This window comes from Acyrthosiphon pisum, chromosome A2, assembly GCF_005508785.2.
Source record: "Acyrthosiphon pisum isolate AL4f chromosome A2, pea_aphid_22Mar2018_4r6ur, whole genome shotgun sequence".
NCBI classification, from domain to species: domain Eukaryota; kingdom Metazoa; phylum Arthropoda; class Insecta; order Hemiptera; family Aphididae; genus Acyrthosiphon; species Acyrthosiphon pisum.
In genome coordinates, this window is record NC_042495.1 from 1257195 (window position 1) to 1278290 (window position 21096).

A 21096-nucleotide genomic window follows, 5' to 3' on the forward strand; every position below is an offset into this window, starting at 1 on the left:
TGGAACAATTATATTATATTATTATTATATGGATGATAAATTATTTAAGATTTACTTATGTTTGAAAATTATCAAAAATTATATTTTGAAAAAAGTTATTAAGTTTCAAATTACTTTACTAAAACTAATAAATATTGATTTTTGAAAAAGTTGTAAAAAATAAACTATTTGACTTAAATAAAATACATTTTTTTTAAATATTAGATTAAATTATTGAATATTTTGAATTTTTCCAACAAAATTTAATAAACCATATAATTTTTTATTTTCAGTGACTCAAAATACAAATAACACATTCATTATACCGTAATGTGAGCATCTATAAGCTAGAAAAAAACAAATTTTAAAATATTGATTAGAACAAAAGTTAGGTTTTCATTTCACATTTGTCCGGCCTTTCTGTTACACCTTGTATATAAATGTAAAAAAAAAGATGAACTAATACCTATATAGGCTATTGTAGATTAAACGAGTCAAACATTTCTTACAATGGTGATTATTATATCATTCTTATATTTATATAGTATATTATATCATACTATCTGTTAAACATAATATTATATTATTAAAATAATCTGTATTTTGTATACAGCGAGCAAACATTAATACATTTGATGGAGAATTAAGTATCATATATACCTACTCAGTTTCTGTATATATAAAACAGAGAGATTAGCCATTCAACAATTATTAATTTAATTTATTTAAAAGTATGTTTTGTAGTATTTCGGGACAATATATTATTATAGAATTATACTGTTATTCAATATTTTAAGCAAACATTTTAATTTTAGTCTCATAAATAGCTGTTCTAGTGTTTTCATAATAAAAAAAAAAAAATGGATGACAACAATACTGGCGTCTGGCGGCGACCGGCAAATCATAATATTATATTATTATTAACAAAACTAATATGATTTATGATATAATAATTTTATAATATTGTTTCCAGTCGTTGCCATCCGCCGGGTTCTTTTTTCTATCTCTCGAGTACATTATTACTATAAATTCGTGGGACCTAGGCCTGTTTGCTGATAATAAATATTATAATAATATGTACACATATATTATAATAAAATGCATGGATACGGTATGGTGGCTATTTTCGCTTGTTTATCGCACCTGTATAGTCTATCGTGTTATTAATACGTGACTATACACTCACACTCACAGAAAGTGCTTTAATTTATTTTTAATATTATATTATATTATAATGTGTGTACTGTGTAGGTACGCGGAAACACAGCACACACACACACCTTCTTTTTTTTTTTTGACATAATACCGCTATGACTTTATTCGAAAAATACACGACCCGCTTGTGATCCATGTAAGTAAACAGAAACTGTTGTATAAACATATAATAATATATTATAAAATCGAAAACAAACACTGGCAATTCATATATTTTAATTTACTATCGTCCGTTTTTTACATATAAGGCACCTGCAGATCGTGTTTATCGCAGGGCTGCAAAAATATACGGTGGAGTCTTATTTTTATTTTTTATTTACTCGATTTCTAACGTTTTTTTGAATTTACTGTTTATTTTATCACTATTGATCGATAATATTACAATATTGTGTATGTGACTATCAATAATTAATAATTATAATGTACAATTATTATGTTATCGATGTAGCTGTCCGATTTTATTGCTTATTTTCATATAGACAACAAAATAACGATCAATAAAATTACCATTAGTTACTACAACAGCTGCAGTTGTTATACACACATAATATATAAACTAATGTGTACCTACCATATATTTTAGTACCTTCAGATAGTATTATATTATATTATATTTATACGATTAACTGAAAAAAAAAATTAATAATAATATAAATCTTTTTATCGTATTTCAAACTTGATAGTTTTTTTTCTTTAAACCTGTATATAATATTACTAGAAATATATTTTCAATAAAAATTTCTATATTAAACTAAACTGAAAATATTGTATTCAATATTAATTGTTTTAACCGAAAAAAGAAAAGGTGAAAATTGTATATAAGGTTTTTTATCACTTTGGGTTATTGGTACTTTTAAAATAATTTTACCTATTATTTTTAACTAGCTTAACTTAAAAGACTAGTTTAAAATAACTTGTTCATCCTTGACTCTCATTGAAGGTTAAGTAGTCTTTAAACACTTCGAGGAAGTGGCACTTTTGGTAATATTTATATTTATGTATATAGATTGTATTATAATAAACGTCAATTATATACAGAGAGCTCTTGTAAATTGGATGGATCTTGAAATAAGATTAATACTTTCACAAATCACATTGCGTAGCTACATATTATGTATTTAGTTTAATAACTTAAACAATTGTTTGCTAATAAAAAACTTGTAAAATGCATGACATTAATTTTAAGGTAAACAATTTGATATTTTTAGTAAATAATAAGGTAATAAATTGTACTTAATCTAATTGTAATTACTTAAGTAGTATTCACGATGACTTTATATTATGTTGTTATAAAAGTAGTGTTTTTTCTTTTTATTTAAAATTAAAATTTCTTTTTTAAGTTTTGGTGTTATAAAGAGAAATAAAACAGTGATTATAATAAATCCATATCATGATAAATTTTACATAATTATAGCTTGTGGTTAGATACCACTGTTTGGATATTTGTGGTAATTTGTGACTGCGAGTGTAAACCGGTGATCAGTCACCCATACTTCTTTTAATGCAAACATCTTTTATATTGTCACAGTTTTCTGCTAGTTTTCTTTAGTTAGAAAAATAGAAAAATTCTAATGACATTTTCAATCACTTTTTAGTAGGTATACTTATATAATTACTTTTATGGGACTCAAAGAATAAAAGAAAATTATTGTTTTTTTACGAAAAACAACATCCTGATAAGAAAGAGCACCATATGTTTGGTATCGTTTTGATTTTTTTTAGCTAGAAACATTAAACATTTTAAAAATGTCTTGCTGAAAATACAATTTAAAATTATAATTTATTTGATGTACAAATTGTACATACAATATTATAAAACTAGAAAATATCTAAATAACAAAATCCATAACTCTTGCAGTAAAACGATCAAACATTTTATAATACAATATACGTTAATATGTGTTCATTGCTGTGTTGTTTATTTAAAAGTGCCAATCCAGTAAGTCTATGATTAGTCATTCTAATTCAAAACTAGGTTTTTAATCTAATAAGCAATACCTTAAGTCACGAAAGAAATAATTAGAAGCTAGGTGTTAAGTAATTTAGTTACTTAAATACCTATCTAAATATAGTTTTATAAAAAGTTTGAATAAAGTTATATACTTTATTCGAACACAGCTGAAAATACAACATACGAAGAGTTACCAACAAAAAAGTTACTTGAATAAAATGTTTAAATATTAATATATTTTATAAAACAGTTTCAAATGAGAACTTCAGAATTATGGATATTTTGTAACTGAAGAACTACATTTCACATGGCTCAGGGAGGAGGTCATCCTCGTCCCCACCACGTGCTCGCCTGCAGGCTTTCACTCACAGTATTCATTAGCTTGACAATTAAGAGTTGAAAATTAGTAGTTTGTTAATTACTGTTAATTGATTTTCATAAACGTAATATTAACTCTGAAACAATAATATTGTTATTAGATAAGCTAGGAAGTTGGACGGACTTGCCCTAAATTCACTTTCAGTTATATGAATAAATAGATATATTCTCCTCATCTTTGTTGAATATACATTTATTAAGTAGATACGTAAGTCGTTTGTATCAAATAACTAATTTAAATGTACGATTTAAAATGTAGTAATATGTATTATGATTTATGAGATATGATTATAACAATATTATTAAAACTATTGTCTATTGTATAGGTAGCCAAAAGTCTTATTATATTTTTAATATCACAATTGTTAGTATTAATTTTACGATTGTTTAAGCATATTAAATATAAATTATGAAATAATTAATAGGGGATAATTATAATTATTATGATATTACTTTTATATAACATTTAATATAACAAAAGTCTGTTTCAAAGTCTTGTTTTAAAAATTATTTAATAATAATAATAATAATTTGTATATGAATATACTATTACCTATAATAACTCTTGTTTATTAGGTACTAATTTATTCAAAATTAATAACCGGCTATTGACTATCGGTCATATTGCTGTTATTTGGAGTGTTATGGAACAGTTGTATTAGTAGTTAATTTAAACAAGTCTTATCAAAGTTTATTTTTAGTATTTTATACCTATACCTATGTGTATATTGTCTATGTACCTATATTATTGCCTATTTGCCTTACAAATATTATCAGTACTCGAATTGAAATTATTAAGTAGAGGAGCACAATTTTTATAAAAATTATATTGGGTATTAGTTTGTGATGCCTCTCTTTGTCCAAGTAAAAAAAAAGTCGGGGAATGCAAAAAAAAATAAAAATAGTAGAGTCCCTCTGCGCATCCTCCCAATCGAGCATGCATGCTAAAATATTATACTAATTTATTATTATTTATTGTTGTGATTAAATTTAAAATATAAGTTTCGCATCACATATATACAGGGTGATTCACGAAGCATGCTCAACCCCCGATTTTTTTCATTTAAAAATAAATTTATTCAAATTTAGATATTTGGAATTCTTAAAAATACTCGAAGACCATTTTTTTGTACTATTTAAGAAGTGTCCTATACTTTTGTGGCGATAGAAACTTCTGTTTTCAAATGACAACCCCTTCCCCCTTTTTTACTGTTAATTATTTAGAGGGTGATTTTTTTGAAAATTGTTATGTACGCCTCATTCAAAATTCGAATGTGTAGTTTCTTAGTTATTAAAATGTTTTTAATAATAATAATAGTCCTTAAAAATAGTTTTACATAAATATAAAATAGACGTAAAACTGGATCTAGTATTTATTAAACTTGGTCCATTTTTACAAATTATAAATATTGATAGATTAATATTAATGACTACAATTTCTAAATCACTATAGCTCCTTTATCTTATAAACCAAATGGCAATTACCATGGATCTTTTATCCTTAGAGCACAAAGTTGAAAAATTTTAAAACTACCCGTACGAATTTTGATTCTGATAAGTCAAAAATTTCAGAAAAATTATCCATATAATTTACTGTTGAAAAGGGGTTTTCTCATTTGAAAAAAAACAGAAGTTTGTACCTCCACTCCTCAAGCAGTAAGAAAAATCTCAAAAAATTGAAAATATGGTTTTAAAGTATATTAAAAACTCCAAAAATCAGATTTTGAATAACTTAACTATCGAATAAAAAAGGGGTAACCATGTTTGGTGAAATACAGTGAAACTTCTATATTACGAAGTCTCATGGGTCATTAAAAAAATTCGTATTATAGAGAATTTTGTTGAATACAATTGAATAAATTTGGTTCTAATTTGGTCTGATTCTCAAAAATATTTCGTTCAACGGAACATTTTTTTAAATGGAAGTTCGTTGTATGGAAGTTTCACTGTAATTATATAGGTAACTAGTTTACTGAATATTTTGTTAGTGTTTAGTAATAATTTCTGAAACACTACATACGGCATTTAAATCTGAATATCTTTTTCATTTTCAATACTTTCAATACAAAACGTTCATAAAATATTCATTTGCAGATATTATAATATTATTATACAAGTATACAACACTACAAGACCAACAATAATTCATCTTATTATCCCTTGAGCCTGTAGTTTCATATTAAACTAAAATTATTTTTAGTGTCATTATTTATATTTTATAGGTGGTCAAAAATCCTTTGAAAATCTTTAAGCGAATGAAAATTATTAGCGTAACGTTGACGTTTCCTGGCAAGGTTAGTGACTGATGTTAATTTAAAAATATCTGTCGAAATGTTTGATCATGGACTATTAAATCCAATGTCGAATACAATAAATTCTGAATACACTGTGTCACGATCTAATCATTGAACTAATCGATTCCGAATTGTTTGATTACGAACTACTTATTTAACAGCTTAGTTTGAAGCCTTAGCTTTACAGAGAGCTTTTCTACTTTTATTTACTGGCCCACTGATACGCGTAATTTATATTATGGTTTTTTTAATTTTAAATTTATGGTCCTTATAATTGTTGTCAGATACCTACTTACCCATTACTTTGTATCAATTTTCAAAAAACGGATGTCTGGTCTCTATTGTTAGTTTAAATGAAAACGTTTACTTTTCTCTAAAATATTTTTTGTATGGCTTTAAGTATCGATTTGATACATCTATAATACCAATCAAATACTTTTATTCATATAATTTCTCTATTGTACACCTGATATTTTTTTTTTATTAGAGAAGTATGTGCATTGTGCATACCATAAAGATGATTTATTATAATGTTAATCTATAATATTACTTACCTACTTAATAGCTTATACCATAGTCCATAATTTAAATATTTGTTGCTATATTATACTAGGTGATTGCTAATAAAGTTATTAAATAATTATATGTTTAATTATAACTTATAAGTTATAGTTATAAGTAATTAGAAGTTTTATTTTTTTTTTAGAAATGCATAGATAGGTATACTTATACATTGTGATGGAGTTTAAAGTTCAATTATTTTTTAAATACTATATTTATACAATTTAGAAAACACTGTACCAAATAAAATACCTTACACAAATATTATTTTTTTTATTTGGAATATAGGCTTAACAAATTAGGGTAATTAGCCTACAAAGTTTTACATTGATTTAAATTTAATATATCGTTTTACATAATGTTCGTAATAGCGAATTAGAGTTCAAATGTATATAATACATATACATATTATTTAAATTTTAAATGTTTATTTGAAATATAGGTTTATAAGTCTAGAGGCGTTGTAAAACTTATAAATAGCATCTGTGGTGATTTCACCTAACTCTTCCTCCGTCTTCGTGGGGTGGCTTAAGTTGTTTAGGATGTGCAACTTACTGTACAAGTATTATTTAGATATATAATATTGTATAGTATCATAAATCTTGAATATGGATATGTTATTTTTGTTTTTTATAATCAGTTTAGTTATAATTTTAATAAGTTCATTCAAATACTAAAAGCTAAATATACTTTATAACTCAATAAGTGCTTCAATATTCGTATTTAATAATTTTTATTTTATTTAAACATTTTTAGAGTTTTTGGTTCGTTTTATTAGTAACATACAATAATAACATTTATGACATTGTCAAAGTCAAACACAAATTGCAAAACATTTGTCGACTTTTTATTTTTTAATCGTTTCTGTGTTACGAATAATTATTAAATTATAATTTATCCCTGAACACAATATTATTGTCAACCAATGACACACACACCTAGCTTTTGTTTGTTATTAATAATTCAAACATTAAAATAAACAAACATTAGGTACCTACATAGTCGTCACCCTTTAACTCTCTCGTGCTTAAACAATTTATGATAATAGTGTAATTACAATTAATCATACAATTTATTTTACTAGACATTATTTTATCTGTTTGTAGGTATCGTACATAATATACATAGTATATACTAGTATATAAAATATATAGTATTTTTTACTAGTTGATCCCGTGCACTTCGTTGCCCGTCAAATCTACCAACTCTATATGACAAACTTTGTTCAGTTGGTTATTTAATTATAATTCATTGGTTATTCGGTGTATGGTGTTCAAAATGTATCTTAACTTTTTTGTTGCCCGGAATAAAAATTCTGATTCGCAGCAGTACGCTATCAGGTAGGTAATCTACCTGCGGTAAATGGTGGACCCCGTGCTGTTTGTACGTAAGTGTATGATTTAACTCTTAAATATCAAAGTTATACTAAGTTTGTCGTTTTTACTTAATTCCATCTACGGTAGATTAATATAATCAATTAATACAAAATCCTATCCTAACCTAATTAAGGTTACTAAAATCCGATGAATAAAAATAACCAAATTGAACCTTTCATTAAATTAGCTTATCTTCTTTTCCCAGAGGTCTAATTTACCCACAAACATTCATTTATATATATATATTGACAAAAGTTACAAACATGCCCAATTAACCAATAGCAACCAATATATTATACACTATTATTATTTTAATCTGCAACAATAAACTAAATTTTTATTTTATTATTTAGTTTATTTTTTTCTGGAATCCAGATTTCCTACTTTTATGGTGGATTTTCCTAACATTTTCTTTCATAGAAACTTTCTCCGTGAAATACTCTTTTATTTAAAAAAAAATCAAGAAGATCTGATAAGTAGTTCCAGAGTTTAGTCTGTACAGAGATTTTCATTTCACATTTATATAGTTAGATAGGTACCTACATCATATTATTTGAATTTGTTTAATTTATAATATACATGAAAAACAGAAACTAAATAGGTACCTCTATATACATTACATTTTAAGATAATCATTGTTAACAGTGTTGATAATGAAAGTCAAAGGTTATTCGTGTCGCCGTTTTCATGTATGGATTATTATAAAAATACGTGATGCGTTGCCGCGTTTACTTAAAATATTACATCAAGAAAAGCATGTCTGAGTGCCACTGTAAAGATTTATTTGCTGTTATACTTATACGGATCTGAATGAAAATAATCTCAAATAATACAGAACAAATATAGTAATAATACCATAATACTGCAGGTGCGTTTTAATCTCAAATCTCGAGCGCAATGGCAACGTAGTTGTTGGGTGGAAGCGAAACCCCCTCCAGGGTTGTGTCATCATAATTAGTGTAGATAACAACATGGAAAACAATTTCAATATATTTTTTTTCCACTTTATTATAATATGTTCAATATTAGAGTGCTTATCGGACCAATTCCATCGGTAAATATTATAGTCGTTACTGAAAAATGGGACTTGTTGAACGTATTTTCTTGTCTCGAAACGAATATTATATTTTAAATTTCGATTGTTGCATGACGTAGATATGACTGCTACGCTATATTAGCAGTGCGATTGTGCGCATAGTGTTTCGTTCTATCGTTGTATATCGATGTTCTTCGGTCTTGGCTGTAATAATATAATATAATAATAACATAATTATTATAATATATAGCGGTTTCGCTGAAGTTTTACACAGTGAATTGTCGATCCTAATGCACCATGGAAAACGAATTTATTCCACTGTAAGGAACGACTGCGAGCGCTTTAATATTTAATATTATTTTCCGTTTGCGTTTTATGCATACGTTTTATGCACACGAGTTTGTCTTGTTTATATATCGTAATTTATTATAACAAAGTTTGTTGTATATTTACGGATTTTCGTTTTATAAAATTACTTATACTTATGTCTATCGTTATATAAACGATGATATATTACGATGTGCGTCAACAGTGGCAGAATAATAATTATCGTTTTTTTTTTGTTTTTTTTTTTTTTTGCAGGTTAGGCGAAAGTTCCAAGTACGGGTCCGTTAATGAAGACGTCGTGTTCATGAGCACGACACCGACGATGACCGGAGCTTTTGTGCGCCAACCGTCAAACGGTTCTGGTAAATTAGTGTACTGCATACATGGCAAACCGTCCGGCTGTTGCGCCATTCTACAGGTGTCGACCGAGGACAGCAATTCCAACCACGAAATCCCCGACCCGGTAGACGCAAAACCGCCCATCACAATCTGTAAGTGTCCGTCCACGGTCTACCTATTTAACATAATATTACATAGGTACTTAGATATTTTAATATTTTATGATATACGTCATGCAGATGGATATAGTATATAATAACGTCTACTGCAGTCTTATTAAAAATGAGAAATCGATAAACTACGCGGAGACGCGATTTTATTAAATTTCTTCACTTAAGTATTATAATAATAATTACTATAATTTTGGTTTCATAGAAATAAACTGTTTTTAATTGATCATAATATTATAACAAAATGGTATGAATAATGAATACATAAAAAAAACTGTTTCTACGTAGAAAGTGCGTTAAAACGTGAACACGTTAAGTGTTGATGTTTTAACGTTTATTGTCCTATCACCTATATATATATATATATATGTATATATGTATATATATAATATATATATACATGTATACTTCAATTTAGGCATATTACAGTAACTGCCTACACTGATAATAAGTGGTGTATTTTTATGTGAACAAATTTATGTATGTTTTACGGTAGCAAAAATACCAATATAACATTGAGTTGTATTCTGAATAACACTTTAAACTATTGAACGTTTTGTTAAAAATATAGCGGTTACTGTATAATTTTAATATAATATACAGTTACACAAAAAGATTAGATTAAACGAATGTAACAAAATTAATGATAATACAGTGTAATATTATATCTGTTTTTTTTTTTTTTTTTGTGATAAGATTTTTCATTGAAACACCATTTTTATAATGAATAAAAAGCCTACATAATAATATATTATAGAGAACTAAAAAATTATATATTATATTATTATGAGTATAACTAAGCCAAACTAAATCTTATATACAAATTATAGTATTGTGTGTGTGTGTGTGTGTGTGTGTGTGTCGTGTGAGTATCGTGTATAGCACAAAAAAAATTGTGTATATGTATATTTAATATTTATCAAATGCCATTATAAGAATATATTATGAGTCTTGTATTCAATTTTCAACATTTTTGACTCAACGAATAAAATGTAGTTGACATATTTTATAGAAAAAAAAATAAAAAAAAAAATAGGTAGTCCAATTATCGATAGTTTTCCAAAATAACTATTTTTATTTTTGGAGGATCTTTGGCCTCGAATAAATTATTTGGGGCTAAGCCTCGATCTCCACCTATGGTAAGTCTTAAGTAGTAATCGTTATAACGTTATATTTCGTAATGTATTAATGTATAAATATTATTCTCCAATATTGTTGTATAACAGATAATATTATATACGTATAATGTATATTCATAGTTATTACACAGATATTAAATAATCTACTTAGGTATTTTGTATAAAATGATATTGATTTGTTTTGTGCATTCATTTAGAATTTTAGAACCATATTTATTTAAAGTTGAACCATGCATATCTGCCATTATGTTATAATATTATGTTTAAGATTATAGATCAAATTATAAATTGTATACAAATAATTTAATGTAATTTTATTATTGTATTATTATAATTTACTATTGTCATAAGGTAGCTTATGATATTTTAAATATCTGTCAAAATAACAAACTTTGACAATTATTTTGTTGTTAAAATGTTAAATTTTATAACTAAGGTTATACTTGGTTGTATTGCATATTTGTGTATGTCATAGTTGTCCTGCTAACTTTATTAGTGTGATTTTCAAGTCAAAAATAACACCACAATATTATTTATTATCATTCTAAACTTTTTCAAAATTTGATAAAATACTGCGGCACATTTTCAATACGACAGATCTGCATTTTGGTAAATTACATTATTATAGAATCAACTTGTTATTAATTTTTTTATTTTATATCCCTACTAGTAAATTGAATTAATAAGTGATCTGTAAATAAGCAATTTTTATTAACAATATACAATTTTATGATAACAATATACAAAATACATGGCAAAATGAATACAGTTAATAACATAATATTTAACACATCTTTTAAATAATAATTATAACACGTCATAACCTTGATAAATAACACAATATATAACAAATAAAAGGTAATACACAAGATATACATAGGGGAACACAGGATAGTTAATATAATAATTATGAAAACCGAACATTTTCCTTCAGTCAAAACTTAACCTATATCTCGTCGTCTAGAGGCAGGCTATCTCATAGCTATTCCGTACCCTTAGATGGTACTGTGCAGGTACACCAGCAACATAAAATCTTACCGACTTTAAGGAGTCTTCTCCCTAAAGTTGATAAGATCGGCCTACGTCGACGAACAGCTATTGCTGTTTCTGGTCGGTCTACATTTTCATCTTTCACAATATCGTCATCGGTTTTCCGTGGACAAATCACTGTAGGCAAGACTACAGGTTGGATATCCACCGTTACAACGCCAGCAGACTGTACACAGTCTGTGGACTGCAGCTGTTGTAAATCCTGCAGTACGATATCTGCAGTGACTGGCTGACGGCAACATGGCGAACTACCATCGGTTATCGCAATTTTTCGAAAACGCCTTTTTCCGATTAAATCTATTGCGACACGTCTAGGAAAGCGTACAGGTATGACGTAGTTCAGCAGTTGATAGTGCTCCTGACAACCTCAGTGTTGCAGCCAACTTCACTCTAACATTACGTCTTTTCGGTACTTGTAGCTGCAGAACTAGTCGTCCAGAACTGTCTCCAACACTCAACTTCCTGTTCGTCTTATTAGATTCCGGGACGTTCATTTTTCTTGGTAGCACAATGGAATTTCTGTGCATAGCTGCAGCCTGTACAGTATTAGCTACCATTCCTAGAAATTCCAACTGTATTTTTGTTAGCTTAAAGGCATTTTGTGATTCTTTTTGTTGACGATCCATTATTACGTGGAGAATAGTCAGCTTTATACATTAACACGCAAGCAAGTCAAATGAAGTTAAACTGTTTAGACAGTCATTATGATAAATAACATGCAAAATTTGCATGGAAATAAAATATAATAATAAACGGCCAAAACATTAATTTCACTATTACATTTGTTTGTTTATTTATTTTTATTTCATATAAAGAAGACTTATTTTATTTTCAACATAATATAGCTCTAATAATAAATAAGTGGATTTCGCTCTGCTGTACCAACTACATTAATTTTACTATCAGAAAAGACGTTGTTGAAGAAAATCTAAGCATTTTTACTGTCCTAAAAGCTGATGACCAGACACAAATAAAAAAAAAAAATTTAAAAATAAACACATTATTATAAGACCAATACATTAATTATATCGTTCCGCTCAGAATCTAAAATTGAAGTCCTGTGAAAAAGTAAATTATCATTAAAGGCTTGAGGCTGAAAAACTATTTGAAATATTATAATTTATAATACATTTATAATCCTGTATATAATACAGGATGATTTACCAAGAATGATCACATCACGCACATTTATCGTCTAGTAATGAATTCTAATCAAATAATCAGAATTTTTATATATACTTAAGGGTATTTTTCAAATTCTTTGCACTATATAAAGAATGCTTTTTGGAGAAAAAACTTCTGTTATTCTTTTTTTCAATTTTTTCAATTTTTCCTCGTTTACTGTAAATTATTTAGTGAATATTTTTTTTAAAACGAGTAGATTCTCAGTTATTAAAATTTTAAAAATCAGATTAGATTTTTAAAAACTGCTTTGTTGAAGAAAAGGGGGAGTGATCATACTTGGTGAATCGCTCTGTATATAAAGAAATATTATATATGTAATATTTCTTTATATTGTTTTTTTTATATTTTTCCCAATTTTGGATATCAAATAAAAAGTATCCCCAAAAATTAAAAAAATGTATTTGCATGGTCGAGTACCTACCAGGTTAAATTAGGCACTATGAAGTGTTATTGCCCACGAAGCTATATTATTACTGCACTCACAAAGTATAGCCCGTTGTATATCCACAGATTATACCTAATCTGCTAGTAAATATAATATAACACATAGGTGTGTATACATAAATTAAACGATCTCTTATTTCCATGTTATGTTTCACGAGATATTTTGAAATGAAAACATTTATTTGAATATAATATTATTAGTGTAAGTCGATATTATATTATAATAGGCCTATATTGAGCCCACACACTTCGCTAACTAACGAATCGATTTTTATAATTCGCAGTCAATGAACATTGTCATCCGAACCGAGAGAGTACGTCGAGCAGTCAGAAGGCCAGGCGAAAACTCATATTTGCCAGCATACTATGTCTCCTGTTCATGATCGGAGAGGGAGTCGGTAAATTTTGGCGGGAATTATTCATACTTAATATATAACGAATGGTGTATATAGGCATACGGCGTGCATATAATATACTATTGCACCGATATTTTACTAATTCATATCGTACGATATTAAATATTATTTACTAATATTATTAATATTTCGTGAACATACAGGAGGGTATTTGTCGAGCAGTTTGGCGATCGCGACGGATGCGTCACATCTCCTCACGGACTTCGCCAGCTTCATGATATCGCTGTGCGCCATTTGGGTGGCCTCGAGGCCGGCCACGCAGTCGATGCCGTTCGGATGGTACAGGGCCGAAGTGTTGGGCGCCCTCACGTCTGTTCTCCTCATCTGGGTGGTCACCGGCGTGCTGTTGTACTTGGCCGTCGAACGCCTCAGAGACATGACATACACCATCGACGCCGACATTATGCTCATCACGTCCGCCGTCGGACTGTGCGTCAACTTGGTGTGAGTATATAATATTATTATACGTACGTGCAATACGCGATATACGCGATGGCGATGCGATGTTATAGTAATTATTATCGTTGTCGTTATCGCGTGACTTGTATATATCGCGATCTAAGTGATCTTTGAAATATGAATGATCGTAGCTGCGGTAGCCACGTGGGCTTAGAGACATTGTAGTTCAATCGTCAGAGAAGGGATCAATACGATAATATGATAATATATTTTAGCCACATAGCGGTCGTATGAGTTACGTCTCATGCCGTAGCTCTCCACGCGTGTGTGATCAATCGAATAAAATAATTAAATATAATGTGCAAGGAAGAGATGTTATCTGGGGTCCACGAGAATCAGCCCCTTGATTTATTTTGATGACAATCTATATAATGACGAAATAAATAGTCAAAAATATCTTCGACTAGACTATCCACACCTACCTTGAAAAAAATTATAGATTCGGCCTTGTATGCGCACGCGTTTATTAATCTCCTTTTCCTACTGTCTGCAGATAATATTCTGATATAAGACATGTATTAAAAACTGATAGTTACTTTAAAATATATATAATAAATTTCAATTTATATTTTAAAAAAATAGAAAAATATTTACACAAGCAACATTTCAAAAATATTAATTTAAGAAGTAAAGAAAAATAAAATTTTTTTAAAAAAATAATTTGAACAAATAGATGGCCACTGATGATATTTCACGCATATTTACCATTATTATTACCTACAGTATTTAATCTAAATATACTAAATATGCTACAAATATAGTCGTGTAAAAAAATAATGTATAATTTTCCAAATATAATTTACCAAAAATAATGTCTAAGGGAATATCATTAAGCTCACTATCGATTCAATACATTTTTATTGATCGTTCGTTCGACCCGGCCATAATATGACGTATGAATATGATAATATTGATAATGTATAGGTAATAATAATAATATCAATATTATAATAGCTGTGATCCGATTTTAATGTCGCTTTTGCACGTTTGCGTTCGTTTTATATTGTTACAGAATGGGTTTGACGCTTCACCAGCACTCGCACTCTCACGGTGGCGGCAGTATCGAGTCGCACAGCCACGACGAGGCGACCGGCCGGAGCACTTCCAACATCAATGTTAGGGCCGCCTATATACATGTCCTCGGAGACATTATTCAGAGCCTTGGCGTGTTGATTGCCGCCGTTATCGTTTACTTTAGAGTAAGTATATAGGTAACTAAATTATATTAAGAGCGAAAACGTGCCACCCAGCACGTTTTATGTTCAACGCTCGTTGAATACTTAATGGACATAAAATTCCTCGCCGGTATTTGATTCTTTTTTTTTCTTTAATCCTCTTATCTAACTCGTTGGGCTATTTTTGTATACAGATAGTATTACAATGATAATTATACCATGCATTTTGTAAAAGTGTTAAAAAAACTGTTATCAGCTTGCGCACAGTTTTGAGTCTATCTGTACCCATATTGAATTATATTCGTTTGTAATGTTGTAAGTACTAGGCACCTACTTGTCTTATGTTACTGATCCACAAAATATTAGATACCAAGCGATATGCGTAACTACCTATATAATACACCTATACCTGTGCAATGTACGACAAGCCTAATAACGATTATTATACTTCGTCACGTTAAAGAGTTGTATTATATTATTTTTGATAAACACTCATCCCCCCCCCTAACCCATTCATCCCGCAATTGTATTGTGCGATAAAAGTTTTTAAAAAAATGTTGTTTAGTAAGTCTCATTCTTGTAAACCGCAGCAAGAAATTGACATTAATACCGCGTTTAGCACGAAACGTGTATGAATCGACATGACGACATGGACAAACGTATTAATTTTTAATTAATTCAACAAGGACGATTTGTTTGCGATATATTTGATTAAAGTGAACTCGTAATACATTCGTATTCCCCATTTAACGTTTACCTATATCAGGTAGCGTTATAATTTCCAACTCTTAATTTAACTACACAATATATTTCACGCATAATATAAGAGTATAGGTACCTATGTGCGTTTCGGGGTTTGTAATGTAAATAATATGTATACAGTATACTTGAATAGTTTAATACGTCACGCAGTTCGCCTAAACCTTGTACGTGAGCTAAGGTATATTGTATAATATATAATATAGTATTGCGTCAGTAAAATATTAATATATAACTCACGGAGTTGTCAATCGTTGACTTAAATTATTGTTTTCTGCATTGTGAATTTTGGTTTTTCATTACTTATAACTTAGATACCACCTTGATCATTATTCGTTCGTCTAAGTTCGTTTCACATCTCGCCGAATTTAAAAAATATTTTACATTTTTGCATTTTTTTAAATTTTCTTAGGGAAAATACATCATAGATATCCACTATTCTTTAACTTTTCATTGGTTTTTATTTATGTACCTAATAAAAATAGAAGTAACCAAATGTATCGAACATATCTTTACCTTAAAGTGTACATCCCTACTTTTAGTACTTGAACACTAAAATATTTTAAATTAAGAATACATATTTTATATTTTTAAATCACATCTCACCAACTATGTTCATTATTGCATATACAATATAAGTATATAATATTATATGCAAATTACATATTATAGAAATATTATACACCTATACTAATAATTGTTTAATTTTTCAGCCTGATTGGAAAATCGTGGATCCAATATGTACGTTCTTGTTTTCATTATTAGTGTTGGTCACAACGTTCAACATACTCCGGGATACCATGATAGTGTTGATGGAAGGCATGCCGAAAGGAGTGAATTTCTCAGATGTCCTGGAGACATTCATGAGCATCGACGGCGTGGTTAGGGTGCACAATCTCAGGGTGTGGGCTCTGAGTCCAGACAAAATTGCTTTGGCCGCTCATCTGGCAGTCAGTGAGTATAATCATAGATGTTGTTTATGCGCACACCGTGTAGTGATAAGATAAGTGTTTAGTAACGGTCACTCGTGGTGCAGATAGAGAGAAGACTTTCGATTTTTCTTTTAGGGCCAGTTGCACCGTCTCTGATTAAAGTTAACCGGAGTTTAATCGGCCGAATTTGCCCGGTTAAATATCTGTTATCAGCTGATTAAGCTTAATCGAAGTTTAACCGTAGACGGTGCAACTGACCCTTAATGTGGTTAATAATTTCCTCGGTGACCGTTGCAAAGAATAATATTATGTTCTAATATAATATACGGACATACAGTCCAGCGATTCTCAAACTGGGGGTCGCCAATACATCCACTTTATATTTTCTAATGACTAATGATATCATAATAAAGTATAGTATTGGTGACATTATAGAGGGTGGTGGCCTCAAAAATGTCGAGAACAGCTTATGTACACGACATACCTACCATATATCAGTATGATATACTGGGGGTTTCTGAAATGGATGAGGAAACTAGTATAGGCGTACTCAGTGTGATGGCCCAATGAAGATTTTTTTAAATTTTTTTTTTCTATCTTCAAAATCTTGGTTTATACTAATTATTATTAGAACATTATCTTAAATGTAAAAATAAATGGTTTAGTTGTATTTTTTTGCAAAATTCTCGTACGAATCGAGGTGTCACATCATTTTTGCGCTTGTCGCGCGTTTTTCACGCTCGAATCGCCGACTAAAAAAAAAAAATGGTTTGGCACATCGATTTATATGAGAAAACTACAAGATAAACACGGGTGGTATTTATTTGTTGTTATTTAAAATACATGATTAATTAACGCATTATTTTACATTGTCAACTTATAAAAATGATAAAATAATAACAAAATTAGGGTTAACAAAGTTTTAAATACATAATGTAGCTTATATTATACGCCAAACACCAAATTTGATAGAAAAAACTTTCATTACATCGTCGTATGGAAAAATGTATTTAAGTGAACATTGAACAACTTTTGTAGATTAAAGTCGATTTTAAAAATAAAGAATATTTAATTATGATTATTTTACAATGTAAAACAATGTGTTAACTAATCATGTATGTTAAATTTCAACAAATAACTATCACCATTGTTTATCTTGTAGTTTTCTCATACAATCGATGTGCCACACCATTTTTTTTTTAAGCCGGCGATTCGAGCGTGAAAAACGTGTGACAAACTCAAAAATGATGCGACACATACCTCGATTCGTATGAGAATTTTACAAAAGATACAAATTGAGTATTTACTATCACATTTAAGATAATGTTCTAAAAATAATTTTAAAAAACCCAGATTTTGAAGGTACAAAAAAAAATTTCAAAAATATCATTATTGGGTCATCACACTGGGTACGTCTATACTAGTTTCCTCATCCATTTCAGAAACACCCTGTATTATAATCGCATCTGGATGAGTTTATTAATCATCTGTGTGTGTGTTATTTATTTACAGGGCCCGGCGCGAACACTACTACAGTACTAAAAGAAGCTTCGCGCAGGATGTACAAAAAGTACAATTTCTTCGATTGTACGCTACAAATCGAAGAGTTCGAAACTCAGATGGAGAACTGCAAACAATGTCAGCCACCCATTTGCTGATTAAACGGTTGCCCATCCACAACTGGATCCCTCACACCCTCCCTCCACCAACCAAAAATCTTCGCCTTACGTGTTTATTATAATTTCCTATTATAATATTATTATTGTTTATTACACTGTGTATATAAAACATATATTTTAACCATCGTGTCTCTACCGTGAGAATACTAAATACCTATACGTATTTATCACCCATATATATATGATATATTATTACATTGTTATACATATTTTTATCTGGTTATGTGTATGTATATTATATATAAATCATATGACGTATACGATTAGTATAGATCATAAACCGTAGTAAATGTTGGTTATTTTTAAACGATAATTTTTATTTAGTTAGTGTTTATAATCAATAGTAATACTATACAAAATTATGATTGAAATTTATAATTTTAGACAAATTCAATGTTTTGGTTGTATACTTAACTTTTATTATAAATTTGCGACTTGTAAATTCGTCGAACAATGCTATAATGAATATATTTATCAGAACTAATTGTCAAGTTCAAAAATCTAGTAAAATATAATTTATAAGCAAATCCATATCTTTTTAATAATAATTAAAATAATAGAATTTAAAAAATTGTTTATTTCATAATACCTACCTATTATGTTAAGTTATTTTTTTTTAATCTTAAATAATATTATATCTATATTAAATAGATTTAAATTAAAAAAATCTAATACATTAATGTGAATAATTTATCCTCGTGTCATGAACCTATTTAGTAGCCAGTAAGTACCTAAATACATTTTAAATTCGCTCGTTTTATTCTTAAAGTTTCATATTATGATAAATATATAAATTGACCTTACAAAATCATTGGGTATTAAAATGCACTGAAAAATAGATTAATCCTTAAATTTATACCAACAAATTTGTTTATTTCTACCCTAGTGCATGTACAAATTAATTAAATAAATATTCGATTTGTATTAATAATTTAAAGAAAATAATACTGTATTGTATTAAATATATTATATTTTAAACTATTTATAATGATACATATTACTCACTAATAATTTAATATAAAAAAATTCACTGTGTTCAATAATAAAATTAGTACTGTATTATTGTAATATATAAATATAAATTATAAAACAAACAAGATAATTTTTTAGTGAAAAAATTGTTTTTATTTTATTTAATTTTTCTTCTTTACAAATTATATACAAAGATTACCCCCTACTCTTTTAAGATAAACATGTGGTGATGAGGTAGATAGTTATAACTTAACACATAGAATTACTGTAAGTTAAAATTTAGAATTAGGATCTAATAATTGTGTAAAATAAAATAAGCTTGCTCAGGTATTAATGACAGCAATACACATTAATACGCACGTAATATAATACGTGCAGTGCAATTAAATATTTCAATTTTAGTCTCTAGAGGAATAGAACTATTAATAAATAAAATACAGTTTAAAAATTATTATAAATATATAATATATATTAAAGTTGTATATAACAGATAATTAAGATATGAACGAAAAATAATATACTTAAATACTGTTGTAAGTATTAAACACTAAACTGATCATTTTTATGTTAAATATGACTGAGTGGAGTAAAGAAAATATTTATTTTTTATAGTATTGTGTTTAAAATCCAAAAATACTCAATCGGTGCTTCTTTGCGAGCTGCTATAGCTAAAATCTAGAATATTATACTTTTAAACTTGACAAAAATCGTATGCAATTATGTGATATAATATTATTTTTCTGTCCGTATTGCATAATGTATTTATTATTGTTTGAAATGGCTTATCTACTAGCATTTAATAAAAAAACAAAAGTTTACAAAATTGACTCGGAATGGTTACATCATTGTAAAACCAATACACTCCTCGCTCCACTCAGAATTTAAAATAATTTTAAATTATGGGTATCAAATGTAAGCACATATAAATTCATAACTATAGGTACATATTATTATGCACCTACTTAAAATAAGAACAATTTTGAAATTAACAAATCGCAAAATGTTCGTTTCTCGTATTACCTATACAGTTATGAGAGACGCACAGTAAAATCAGGTTGTCGCGGTATAATAGTGCAGGTGACAATATTTTATAAATCGTGAGCGGTATACCGCAATTAAAACAATAACGTATAATTTATACCTGGGTATAATATTATATTGTACACGAATAATATTGTTCACCGGCCGCAACAGGTCGGACACAGACGGGCGGCGCCGCGTCTGACGAGCGCCGCGCAATCCGTCACGAAAGCCGTCGTG

General features: G+C 28.5%; 1 protein-coding gene across 5 annotated transcripts in view; it reads left to right on the forward strand.

Moving 5' to 3' along the window:
• LOC100167991 (zinc transporter 2) overlaps positions 1-19961 on the forward strand; it is a 42480-nt gene extending 22519 nt beyond the window's left edge. Inside the window, exons 1-7 of one of the 5 annotated variants that reach the window (XM_016801542.1) lie at positions 1314-1330; positions 9373-9608; positions 13729-13842; positions 14004-14304; positions 15332-15518; positions 16967-17207; positions 18698-19961. In XM_016801542.1, the coding sequence (XP_016657031.1) occupies positions 1329-1330; positions 9373-9608; positions 13729-13842; positions 14004-14304; positions 15332-15518; positions 16967-17207; positions 18698-18843 (1227 nt within the window). In that variant the 5' untranslated portion in view covers positions 1314-1328 and the 3' untranslated portion in view covers positions 18844-19961. The other 4 variants (XM_016801539.2, XM_008180873.1, XM_016801537.2 and 1 more) reach the window with 4 other exon arrangements.
• Positions 19962-21096: the final 1135 nt, after the last annotated feature.